This window comes from Polistes canadensis, unplaced genomic scaffold (genome assembly GCF_001313835.1).
Source record: "Polistes canadensis isolate GaletaPanama2010 unplaced genomic scaffold, ASM131383v1 scaffold_385, whole genome shotgun sequence".
Lineage (NCBI taxonomy): Eukaryota > Metazoa > Arthropoda > Insecta > Hymenoptera > Vespidae > Polistes > Polistes canadensis.
Genome location: NW_014569932.1, coordinates 94,282 through 107,182, shown reverse-complemented (window position 1 = coordinate 107,182; position 12,901 = coordinate 94,282). Strand labels below are relative to the sequence as shown.

The 12,901-nt window shown below is 27.4% G+C and overlaps 4 protein-coding genes across 7 annotated transcripts; 2 read left to right on the top strand and 2 right to left on the bottom strand.

Moving 5' to 3' along the window:
* Nucleotides 1-1,168: 1,168 nt before the first annotated feature.
* On the bottom strand, nt 1,169-3,030 carry LOC106792170 (DDB1- and CUL4-associated factor 7). 2 transcript variants are annotated; one of them, XM_014758380.1, is made up of 4 exons: nt 2,832-3,030; nt 2,458-2,750; nt 1,825-2,377; nt 1,169-1,721 (listed from the first exon to the last, which is right to left on the bottom strand). In XM_014758380.1, exons 2-4 carry the CDS (start codon nt 2,708-2,710, stop codon nt 1,487-1,489), a joined length of 1,041 nt encoding a protein of 346 aa, XP_014613866.1. In that variant the 5' UTR covers nt 2,711-2,750; nt 2,832-3,030; the 3' UTR covers nt 1,169-1,486. The 2 variants fall into 2 exon arrangements, with proteins under 2 accessions (XP_014613866.1, XP_014613867.1); XM_014758381.1 differs by lacking the exon at nt 2,832-3,030 and having other exon boundaries at nt 2,458-2,823.
* A 672-nt stretch (nt 3,031-3,702) lies between these two features.
* LOC106792164 (ribonucleoside-diphosphate reductase subunit M2 B) lies at nt 3,703-7,257 on the top strand. 2 transcript variants are annotated; one of them, XM_014758370.1, is made up of 7 exons: nt 3,703-3,863; nt 5,045-5,113; nt 5,217-5,405; nt 5,524-5,759; nt 5,861-6,089; nt 6,188-6,406; nt 6,484-7,257. In XM_014758370.1, the coding sequence occupies exons 1-7, from the start codon at nt 3,795-3,797 to the stop codon at nt 6,634-6,636; spliced, it is 1,164 nt and encodes a 387-aa protein (XP_014613856.1). In that variant the 5' UTR covers nt 3,703-3,794; the 3' UTR covers nt 6,637-7,257. The 2 variants fall into 2 exon arrangements, with proteins under 2 accessions (XP_014613856.1, XP_014613857.1); XM_014758371.1 differs by lacking the exon at nt 3,703-3,863 and adding an exon at nt 4,635-4,905.
* LOC106792165 (1,2-dihydroxy-3-keto-5-methylthiopentene dioxygenase) lies at nt 7,146-8,445 on the bottom strand. The gene is made up of 4 exons (XM_014758372.1): nt 8,205-8,445; nt 7,861-7,980; nt 7,615-7,794; nt 7,146-7,535 (listed from the first exon to the last, which is right to left on the bottom strand). Exons 1-4 carry the CDS (start codon nt 8,325-8,327, stop codon nt 7,407-7,409), a joined length of 552 nt encoding a protein of 183 aa, XP_014613858.1. The 5' UTR covers nt 8,328-8,445; the 3' UTR covers nt 7,146-7,406.
* LOC106792163 lies at nt 8,179-12,786 on the top strand. Of its 2 annotated transcripts, XM_014758369.1 has the most exons (3): nt 8,179-8,483; nt 8,595-8,972; nt 9,048-12,786. In XM_014758369.1, the coding sequence occupies exons 2-3, from the start codon at nt 8,632-8,634 to the stop codon at nt 11,524-11,526; spliced, it is 2,820 nt and encodes a 939-aa protein (XP_014613855.1). In that variant the 5' UTR covers nt 8,179-8,483; nt 8,595-8,631; the 3' UTR covers nt 11,527-12,786. The 2 variants fall into 2 exon arrangements, with proteins under 2 accessions (XP_014613855.1, XP_014613854.1); XM_014758368.1 differs by having other exon boundaries at nt 8,595-12,786.
* The last annotated feature ends 115 nt before the right edge of the window (nt 12,787-12,901 follow it).

Below are 12,901 nucleotides of genomic sequence, written 5' to 3'. Positions count from 1 at the left end.
TTATTATTATTATTATTATTATTATTATTATTATTATTATTATTATTATTATTATTATTATTCTAATTATATTATCGCTTACATATACATACGTGATCACACTTTTCTTTTAAAAAATATACAATTTTTCTATCTAATAAAAAATTCATTTTATAAAATCAATGCAAATCTACTTGCAATGTGTGATCGATAAAACAAATATTTGTCTTACGCGAAATGTTTAATCAATGAGAGTCGATTAACGTTTCTAGTATTAATATAAATGATATCAACGATAGTATGCATTTAAAAAAGATTATCGGTGTTTAAGATTAAAATTCGAATTATTGTATATTTAACCGTTTGAGTCTCAAGCAGCGCAGACCCACTGTTCAGATTTCTTGTCAAATAGTGTCACGCTATTTTGAAACGCAATGTAAAATTGATGATACATTGCCATTTTACTTTGCATTTAGAGACATGATTTTTTTCTAATGACAACTAGGATTTAATGGATATATATATTGAAGTTTACGTGCTAGAGTATCAAAATTCTTATATCTAAAATTAATATTACGCATTTGTATATAAAAAAGAATTTTTTTAAATAATCACAAATAATAAAAATATCGATGGAAGTTTCTCTTGCAATGAAAATATAATGACGATAGTCAATGATACGTTTAAAATATTGTCGATCTTCAAAATTTTCATAATGAATATATTTATCTACATATATATTATATATTAATATGATATTAAGAATTAGTCCAATAGATAAAATTTTTCTCAATTACTAAAAATATTTAGTTCTGTTTTTTTTTTAAATGCGTTAAATAATGTAAATGGTAATATGCAATACTATACTACAAACATATTACGAAGAAACAGCAATCAAATTTTTTTCCATGACAATATATGAGAACGTTACTCTGTGGAAGAACAGAAAAAAGATTCTTATTGGTAAATATTTTTTCCTATCATCGAATTCTAATTAATATCGATAAGTACACATCTGACTATATAGACATATATACAATAAATAACAAGATACAGCATTGTACAACTAAATACATCTTAATTGCACAATTAAAAAATGTTCAAATTTATATTACGACTAAACATTATCGATAATGTCCAGTCAATTATTTTGAAGATTCTTTAGAAAGTTTAACATAAATGTAAAAAAAAAAAATGCTTACACTACATATTTACAATATGCTATGTATACAATTTTTGTACGATATAGTTACGTATGTGTATATATATATCATTACGCGCGTATGCACATACATGTTGATTTTTCTATACGTAATGTATGTCCATGCATATATATATATATATTATATATATATATATATTATATATATATATGTATGACTAAGAATCGTAAATAATTGGAAGATTTATCCATAGTTCAGCAAGGTATAAGATGAAAGATAAATTCAAATTAATAATCGATAATTTGAAAAATTGAACAAATAGACAAAATCTTCAAATTATAGTTTTATACTCTAAGAATTTCTGCTGCCTTGTTATAACATATAGCAATCCAATCGGGTTGTGTAGCACCCCATTGAATTTGATTAACTTCTCCTTCAGCTGCTGTATATGCAAGAATAGGATCCTCTATGGCTCTTGGCATTTGTTGTATATCCCAAATTAACGCTTGATGATCATCTGCTGCGGTACAAATATGGCAAGAAGAATGTGGTGCCCAAGCGATGCCGTTAACACTTGCTCTGTAAGTTAAATATTGTATGATATATATATATGACATAGAACTAGTATATATATATATATATATATATATATTTATTTTATAAATATATATAATATAAATACCTGTGATTGTTTAATCTTGCAACCGGTGTGCACGGGACACGAACATCCAAGATTATAACTTCGCACGCATCCATAGCAATAGTAGCAAGATAATTAGGATCTTGTTTATTCCACGCGAGTCTAAGTAACGGCGTATGTTGTGGATCTTCGTAAATAATAGTCGAGTGTTCTAAATGTCTTAAATCAAACATTCTAACTGATCCATCAGCACCAACTGAAGCAAACATATCTCGTCCTCCACCGGCACGACTGAACGCTATATCGTATACTTCTTTATCATGAGCTATTAACTGCGTCTTCACGTGTCCAGTAACAACGTTAACTCTACCTAAAACTTGCCCAGTTTCTAATCCCCAAATTGTACAAGTTGTGTCTATACTAGAAGTTCCTATTAAATTTGGATCAACTTCGTTCCAATCGAACGAAGTCAATGGTGCACAAAAGTCTGAATTTTTATTATTATTTAAAACACATTCTAAACGAGTCTCTGGTTCTACTGCTCTCCATACTCTCAAATAATCTCCCGAAGTTGCTAATAAGTCAGGAAACAGTCCTGAAAAGAAAACAAATATTATTTATGTAGCCTGTTGAATATAGAAATATATATAATAGATGTAAATGAATAAAGTTTACCTTTACTATCCGGTATCCACATAATCTTCGTCGTTGGGTATGGATGGTCAAATGTACTTTTGGGTATAAATTCAGAAGTCTCTTCGTCAAGTGAAACAATTTGTACCTTGTTATTATACTCCTCTACGAAACTACCAAGTGCCAAACGAAAACGTTTGTCTGGTCTTACAGACCAGTTCATACTATACAAAGACCACGGTGCTTCATATTTATAAATTTCTTTTCTTTTTGGAGGTACATTGTGCAAAGCCATTGTGTCTATAACAATTATTCAGAACTTCTTCCTACACTTTCTGAAAAGTATAACAACAACTATATCCAAAACTTAACATTTCCTTTTAATATTTACTGCATAGTATTCTCATTATAATCACCAATTCGGTTAATTTGTGAAAAACATTATGAATAAATATTTGTAGTCACGTTAAGTTAAATTACAAATGACCATAAATAATTGTTAATTCAATCTATGCCCAAGATCAACGATTATCCAACTAACGCTATACACAAAACGTATAAACAAATAAGCTAACGCTCTCAAATATGTGAAAACGTTATCGAAGAAACTATACGTAATGTAGAAGAGCAATCGAACATTTCTATAAGAAATTTCGCCGTCGTTAGGTTGCAGTGTCACCTTAAATTGCGCTCTTTGACGGATAAATTCTGTACTAACAATATTTTAAATTATTTTATTGATTACGAGTAGTATTTTAAAAATACATTTATTACATTATATAATATTATTATATTTTGTATATATATATATATATTCAAAAATTTATAATTGATTTAAAACAAAATTTTCATTACTTGAAATTAATCTTGAGATTACAGATTCTTAAGCAAAGACCATACATCCTGTGCTACGATCACTTGTTAAAATTGCAAATTCGAGATAAATTCGAGACAAATCGAGAATTGCATCTAACTTCGCTACAAACGTCTGCGCAAACTCAACAGGAGAGCGGGAAAATGATCATTATTATGTAAAAAATTAATAAATAATTCTTAACATTTGTACGAGCCAAATACTATGAAAAATTCTTTTTTATTATTTGCGATATAATAGCATTAAAAAATCCATAATAATATACTTATTATTATTTATTAACAAGTTGGCTAAAATTTGGCGGGAAATCGTAGTATTCTGATTGGTAGTCATAATCTGGACGCTAAAATAAGAAGAATTCGACCAATCATATTCTATGAAACATCATTTTAACATTACATGAGGGACAATTATATACGGCGGTGTTCAGCTGTGTTATGCAGTCTTTCAAGCAAATCCTTGTAAGAAAGTTTCCTTAAAAAAAATAAAAAACGATTTTTGGAAGATGCCTCTTCAATTATCAACCAAAGAAAATATTCGCAAATGCGCGGAAGATATTTCTATGAAGGAAAAAGTAAGTTTGTAAACGATATTAAAATATTTCTTACGCGTATACTTTTTAGATCAAAATAAATATTCGTATTATGTTTTAATTAGACATTAAAATGTTACATGTTATTTTAAGTATTTCATTTATTTATTGTTAACATTTTGTAAACTAGTATTGTTGATAAAAAGAGATCATATATTTGGTAACCTTACAAAATTCAATGAAATTGCATTAGTACAAAAGATACATTTTCCAACATTTTTTTATTATAAATTTGTTATTTTGTTACTATTATTTTTATATAAGTATTTGTATCTACATTATTTAAAAAGGAATATAAAACTAAACATATGATAAATAAGACACTTAATGATTATATTCTTTATTTACAGATAATTTATTAGTCATAGATGATATATATATATACAGATACATGTATACGTGTCTGTATACCTGTAATAGGTATATTTGTTATTATAGTTAATCGACTGTATAAGTATAATACAAATTCTAATATTAACATACATTGTTTAAAAATATTTAAACTAGATAACTATTCTTTAAAAACTTAGAACACAAAATACTGGAATTTAGTGCTTATTAATAGATCAACTGATAAAACTTGACGAATATTATTTAGAAAATATTTATATTATCTCAAATCAAACGTCTAAAGGTGGACGATAAAATGTTAGTTTAAAATTGACGATATAAAAATGTATTTATTCAGTGAATTTTGTATCGTTGCATTACATTGCAGGTTATGTTTAAGTAATATATAAGATATTGTGTTATTAATAAAAATGTGTTTAAAGTGTATACGTTTATAAATTTATAAAATGTCTTTAATTTTTTCGTTATATATAAGGATTTTGATTGGAAACTATGAAAATTGAAAAGTATTATTAAAAAGTGCATTGCTTTTAATGTGAACTGTATATTAACCTTTCAATATCACCATTGCGAATCCACAAAAGAAGTATACTCGTGTATTTTTTTCATACCATTGAGCGATAAGATTGTTTTTAATTAAATGCAATGGTTTGACATGATGTCATTTATAAAAGTAATGATCTCAAAATGTAAAATTAATAATTTTCTATGATATTATTTGACCATTAATATGTAACTTATTATTAATGAAAATTTTGAAAATAATATATTAGTCATTTTCAATATCTAACTTGTTATTAACATAATTTCAGATATCTCCCAAGAAGCTATGCACTACCACACCAGGTTTGCGAGAGAATAATCTTAACAATGGAACCGCTGTAAGAAAATTCATCTTTAATCATTTATTTTAATAGAAATCTATATATATATATTCTATGTATATTTGATATATGTATATAATAAAAATTATTTTACATTTAGACTAATGAAACGAAGGCAGTACGAAAGATTCAGCTGGAGGATAACAAATTTAATCCTGAATTAGAACCATTGTTGAAAGAAAATCCACGCAGATTTGTAATATTTCCAATACAATGGAATGACATTTGGGAAATGTATAAAAAGGCAGAAGCATCGTTTTGGACTGTAGAAGAAGTCGATCTCACTAGAGTATGTAGTTATTTTGATTTATCCTTGTCTTATTTATATTTTTCTTTGCTAAATCAATAACACTCTTTTGAACGAATTTCAATTATTATTTTTTCATTTTGTTTTTTTTTTTCTTTAGGACATGACTGACTGGAATAATCTAAATAAGAACGAAAGGCATTTCATAACTCACGTTTTGGCTTTCTTCGCTGCTTCCGATGGAATCGTCAATGAAAATCTTGTAGAACGTTTCAGTCAAGAAGTTCAAATTACAGAGGCACGTTGTTTCTATGGATTTCAAGTAGCAATGGAAAATGTTCATTCTGAAATGTATTCTTTATTAATCGATACTTATATTCTGGATCCTAAAGAAAGGTATTTGAAATAAATTTCTATCTTATAATAATATAATATATTTTTATTTCTTATGTAAAAAAGAAAAAAGAAAAAAATAAAACGTAACTTTTTTTTCGCAGAGAATTCTTATTTAATGCCATCGAAACTCTTCCTTGCGTTGCCAAAAAAGCTAATTGGGCATTGAATTGGATCAATCACGAAAGCGCAACATTTCCTGAACGCGTAGTCGCATTCGCCGCCGTCGAGGGAATATTTTTCAGCGGAAGTTTCGCTGCCATTTTCTGGTTAAAAAAGAGAGGATTAATGCCTGGTCTTACCTTCAGTAATGAATTAATTTCTAGAGACGAGGTTGGTATATTTTAAAATATATATATCTTATTTTTACTATACAACGCGTCGTCTATGAAAAAATATATTTTGTAATATTGATTTTTTTTCTTGTGCAGGGATTACATTGTGACTTTGCATGCCTGATGTTTAAACACATTATACAAAAGCCTTCCATCAAACGGGTTACTTCCATTATTAAAGATGCGGTGGAAATTGAACAGGAATTCTTAACAGAGGCATTACCAGTCGAAATGATCGGCATGAACTGTAAGCTTATGTGTGAATATATTGAATTTGTTGCAGACAGATTGCTCAGCGAACTTGGATGTCCAAAGGTATACAATAATTTGATAAAATATTTCTTTTTTTTCATATTATAATAGAAAAATATAATTAATGAAATTTTTTTTAGATTTACATGTCCAAGAATCCATTTGACTTTATGGAACAAATTTCGTTGGAAGGTAAAACGAACTTTTTTGAGAAAAAGGTCGGAGAATATCAAAAGTTTGGAGTTATGCAAGATAAGTTTGAATCAAATTTTTCGGTCAATGCTGACTTTTAATACAATGACTATCGTGACTTAATTAAAACCAAATTAGTTTGTATTATTATTAAGATAAGAAGCGTGATTCTTTAGACTATAAAAACAAGGTTGTTCTAATCAAATATTCTACATTTTTCTAACGAGTAAAAAAGTATATAAAAATAATTGCATGGAGAAAAGACATCGAATTGATACAAGTGTAGTATTTATCTATTAGAATTTTGTTTTTCGTTATCGTATACCTCGTTATTATATTTTTTGACAAAAATATATCTAACGACGTGAAAAATAACGTACAGGATATATTTTTTATTTTTTGGAAGAATAAAACTAAGTATCAATCATTAGAAAGAACAGTTCCCTTCACGTTTTATATCGATAAGATGTTTGATAAATTCATCTCGAGTGTAAATGAAATGATAAATTATTATATTCCTTTTTTTTATCAGAAAAGGTGATGAAAGAAGTATTGAAATTGTTAAAAGATTGAATCTATTGATATAAAAATTATTAAATATTTATTTTTCGAATGTGGACCTTTATTTGAAATCTTTTGTAAAAGTTTAATCAGTATTTCGTGTATATATTTGATATGTATGTATGTATGTATATAATCCAAAATAAAATGAAATATAGAAATAATATAACGGTAATCACTAATAGTTGAAGGTGTTTATTATGTGATTCATACTTCTAGATAATATATATATATATGCATATAAAAATAAAAATTAGTAAATCTTTTCCTTGAAATGCATGTATAACTTGCATAATAGAGTATGAATCTTTTAATTGGACTTAAAGCCACTTTTTAATTGTTCAAGATATTGTTGACGACAATTCATATTATCAGCTGGTCTATTATAAGGTGTCCATACAGGTTTTCCAATAAAATATCTTTTAGCTTGTATATAATCCTTAAAAACAAAAATTATACATCAGATAAAACAATGATTAATTATGTTTATCTTTAAAAATAGAAATAAATGAACTTACTTTAGTATCCAAAGTAAATCTGTGATATATACCACTGGGAATAATAATCAAATCTCCTGCTTCAACTTCAATACGAATCCATTGATCATCTTTATCTCTTACATCGAAATAACCTGATCCATCCAAAACTAAACGTATTTCTTCTTCCGTATGAAGATGTTCAGCAAAGAAATTCTTCAACTAATATTTTAATCATTAAATAAAGAATCTTACGTTAAAGAATAGAAGAGCTATGTTTAATTTTACCTTCTCTTCGTAATTAGCGAGACATTCTTTCGAGCATGTTATTTCATCTTCATAAGTATATCCACGTTTTTCTTTCAATTCGTTCAATGTAGAATCATTTAAGTGATTTTTGTGATCCACCTACAATATAATTTATATATCGTACATACGTGCATACATATATACATATATATATTATGTGACAATAATAATAATAATAATAATAGTAATAATAATAGTAATAATAATAATAATGATAATAATAATAGTATAATATAGAATATTAAATATAATAAAATATAAGAAACAAAAATCAATATTATAAAATATTTGTCTATAAGAAGGTATGTTATATGCAACGTAACCTTAAAATATTCTACACCAGTTACTGCATACAAGTTAGCCATTGATACAAGATCAGAAGATTCCTTTCGGTGTTCTAATCTTTGGTCAGCATCACTGTCATCCATGTACCATGCACGAACCATATTTTATGAATAAATGTCAAATAATTTCGTCGAATTAAATCTACTATGTGTTAATAGCAATATGAATTAAAACGTGATAAATTATTGTTACATAACCTAAAGAGATTGGCATTATCAATATAATCAACTTTAGTGGTAAACAGAAGTGACGCAAGTGTATGCATTGTTTCTTTTTTCTGATATGATGATAACAATTAAAAGACAAATATATCATAACAATGTATATATGTATATCATTTAATTTAATTTAATTTTCGTATGTTTTAGTTTGCTTTATAACGGTTACCTTAACAAGACAAATAATATGGATGATTTACAAAAGAAAATTCATACGTATCTTATGAAAGAGAATCATAAGGATGGGGAATTAAAATTTCTTACAGCTCGTACAACCATAGAAAATACAATAAAGATCAATAACTTCAGTAAATCATTATCAGAAATTATTCTTGCTTTTAATCTCGTAACTGAAGACACCAAATTAGTGTTAAATCCAAAATGCATAAACGTATACAAGTACTTAATATTAAATACTAATTTTACAGTACAAAAACGTTTAGCTGAGGATTTGACACATGGGCATTTAATCGATATGCGCCACACTTTGTCGCCGTATTTGTTTATACAAATTCTGTGGAAATTGAAGTATGAGGATATTTTATTGGAATCTATTATTCATTTACCATTAGAGTTGTGTATTGAAATAATCGACGTTGTTAGAAGGTCCATCGAAGAGCTTGAATATGAACGAGCCGTGAATGTTATATTTCAATTAATAATGAATATTTATAAGAAATTGATTTTGATCGGAAAGAATGGTAGTCAGTCGTTGCATATAGAAGAGAATATGAAAAGTATGACTGCCCATTTTCAAGAATTATTATTATTACTGAGCGACGAAAAAATTATTCGTATGGAGAAAGTTTCCGATTTAAAGAAATACGAAAGGTACGGCTTGTTATTTATAAGAATTATTAATGTAGTCAAAGATTGTATAAAAAATATTGGTAATGATTTGAAGATATCCGAGGATACTGAGAAAATATATAAAATTACTTTTGGAAATGAACCTATAGTGAAATGCGAGGATTCGCTTATTACGGAAACTATGGCAACGTTACGTCAAGAATTAATGAATTTACTTTTAAAGAAAATCAAAGAAATCGATTGCAACATATATCTAGGATGGGCAGAATTAGATGATAAAGATAATCCAACTATAACATTACAGAAAACGATTGGAAATGAATGTTACTACTTAGTTGAATTTTGTAAAAGTAATAAAGATCTAGCAGACAACGAGCATTTGATAGAATGCTTGCAACAATTATCCTCTAAGCCAATATCAGAAGAGATTAATTCTATCTTTACTTTGGAAGAATTGCGTTATGGTACGATTCAAGGTAAAAAAGAATGCGTCAAGGAATTGATCAGTCGATACAAAGAATGGGATGAAACTACAATGAATTGTATAGACCCCAAAAAGATGTGGACGAAATCATTGTTGGACACATATGATTGTTTAAATTTGCTTGAGTATCTTACCTTTTTACTTGAACAAACAAGTAATGAAGAATATATACAACGTGTTTACGCATTTGTTACGGAAATATTGATATACCAAAATATACAATCCATTTATTCTATTCTAGTAGAATATATAACTAAACACGATGGGAAAAATTGTTTGGAATCTTTTTACAAGGAAGAAATGTTTAAAGAGTTTATCGTAAGAAATACGCATATGAAATCGTTAACAAATTTGAAAATAATTCTAATATCCGTTTTAAAAAATCCAAGTAACGTATTAGGAATCCTTTTAAAAATAGCTATTGGTTATCCTGAATATGATAATGTAATGATTACAGAAGAGGACTTGTTACTTTTATCACCAATAATGAGCATACGAAAAGACACCAATGATACTTTTTTGAGTAGTACATTAAAAACGATATGTATAGAGGACGTTGAATGGAATATAAAAAAATTCAGAGATCTATTATTTTTCTTTGTTTTTAATAAGCTATTGACAGTGAACGAAATAATAAACAATATCCTGGTGTGTTACTTAAATGAAAACAGAAGGTCGTTACGTAACACACTTTGCATTCTTAATTGCACTACGAAAATGTTAGACCATATTGTTTACGGATCGATAATAAAAATAAATGCAGGTAAATTATTTCTACCTCTTGCACGAACGATGTCGTCGACAAGAAAACGAACAGATGTATCAAGTTATTTGATTAACGACGTGATCAAAGAATTAAATTTTCTAATCTATCATATTTTGGTATATCATACAGATCATTTGGATAATTCAATAAAAAGATCTATCGTAGAAAATTTAGAATGCATTTTAGAGCCGATAGAAAAAGTATATTTCGCATCGCTTTGGCCACCATCGAGAAATAATTTTAATTTATTAGATAAAATGCGTGATTACGAGAGACGTTGTTACTTTGTTATAAATATGGTTGGAAATGACCAAACTATATCAAACGAATTAAAAACATTCTTGTCGAGTTTTGATCTCCTCGAAGAAGATTCCATACGTCATATGATCCTACGTTCTACTAGTTCAGAATATTTAGTATTAGCTGATTCATACAAAAAATTGTTCAGTTTTGATTTATCTATTTGCCAATCTTACAACAATTTCTTACGTTTGACAATGGAAACTTGTTCTTTCAGTTTGGAATATCCTTCATTATTACCCAAACATTTGTTTACCTTCATATTGAACAATTGTGTTAAATATTTACAAAATAATTTGTTCTCAGATCAATTTAGTAATCCAAATGATATCTCGGATGTTTATAAATCCGTTATTGAAAATATTCGTTCGCTGGACGAAAATATAAAACGTCGTTGTTCTCAATCCTATTCGTTATCATTTACGACTCTTTTCGTTTGTATAAATAATAGCGATGATAGCAACAACGATGATAAAAACAACACGTCTACTACAATATCAGAAACTCAAATGAGAGAGTTTTTAAATAATTTAGAACTTTTTACCAATCAGTGTATAGAATTCGGCGAGTCAAACGATCAAGATAGTTGTCAAACCGTACCTTCGACAAATATTTCCAGATATCGTCTGATTTATTTATTTATTTCGGCATGCGTTGAAGTACCAGCTTCGAAAGCGTACGAGTGTATCGACATAATGAATAATCTTTTTACTTCCACATAATAATTTAATCTCTTTTTCCTATTAATTTAGAAATCTTTTCTTTTCTATACCGTTCGAATAATATATAGTACAAAAATATAATATTCATATTTCTGTATGAAATAAAACTATATTCATAGAAATAATTTCGACGAATTTAAAATTTATATTTCTCAATTAATTATTTCTTTTCTCTTTTCTCGAAGAAAAAAAAATAGTTCAACGCATTGTGGTGGTTTCACAGTAAAAGAGAAATGAAGATAAAAATTCCAATGCAATAATTTGTTTTCATTCCATATTATATTTGTGCGATACTGCCAAATGCCATTACAATAGTTAGTAATAAAAACATGTGAAAAAATTGCGTACAAAGGAAAAAAATGTGCACTAGTCACACAGAGATATAAAAAATTGATCAAATGGGTGTAGCACTTTTCGAAGGCGATTTTTTCTTTTTATCTTTTTTTTTTTTTTTTAAATATATTTTTTGTTTTCTGTCTTAGAAATGTCTGTGTTAGCTGTTATTCTAACCCGATCTTTGTAAACAACGTGTACGTAATAATATATAAATACACGTTTATTCCATTCCATGTGATATTTAATGACGAACATACTGCTTGCACAATTCTACAATGACTAGATAGTTATGCTGGTAATTAATGTGTGTATGTATGTGTGTGTGTGGTGTATAATATATCTATATAGCCATATGTATGATCCAAAATGTTTCTTCGAGTAAATAATTACTTTAACAAAAATTGAGAATTATTATTTATATAAGAAAAAGAGAGGAGAATACAAATAAAAACATAATAGGAAAATAGTAAAAGGAGGGAAAAAAAAATTAAAAAATACAGAAAAATCCGGAGCGGGGGGAAAGAAAAAGAAGATAATAAAAAAAAAAGGAATAGAACAAATAACACAAGAAAATACATATACATACTTATTTATATAAAAAAAAAACCTAATCTTATATAAATTTTTATTTTTTTTTTCTTTTCTTTTTGTATTAATGTATTTTTTATATTTTTTTTGTTTGTTACCAGCAAGTCAAGCTACATTCTTTTTATCTCTCATCATTTTCTTCTTACAGAGAATCGAAGATTTTCTGTACTTTTTTTTTTATAAATATGTTCGCATTACGTATATCGCATATAGCCATTTTTTTTTCTCATCCACCCATATGATCTTCCATTTTTCTTCTTCTTCTGATATCAAAGATAAAACGTTCCCTTCGACGTATACGACGTCATCAGTCTCGACATTGTCGAAAACAAAAAATTTCAAACTTTAGTTATCCATTCCACATTTAGTTTCCATCTCCCTCTCTCTCAATCACCCTTATCACCCATTCTCATTCTCTATCTTTATTTCTCTCTCTCTCTCTCTCTCTCTC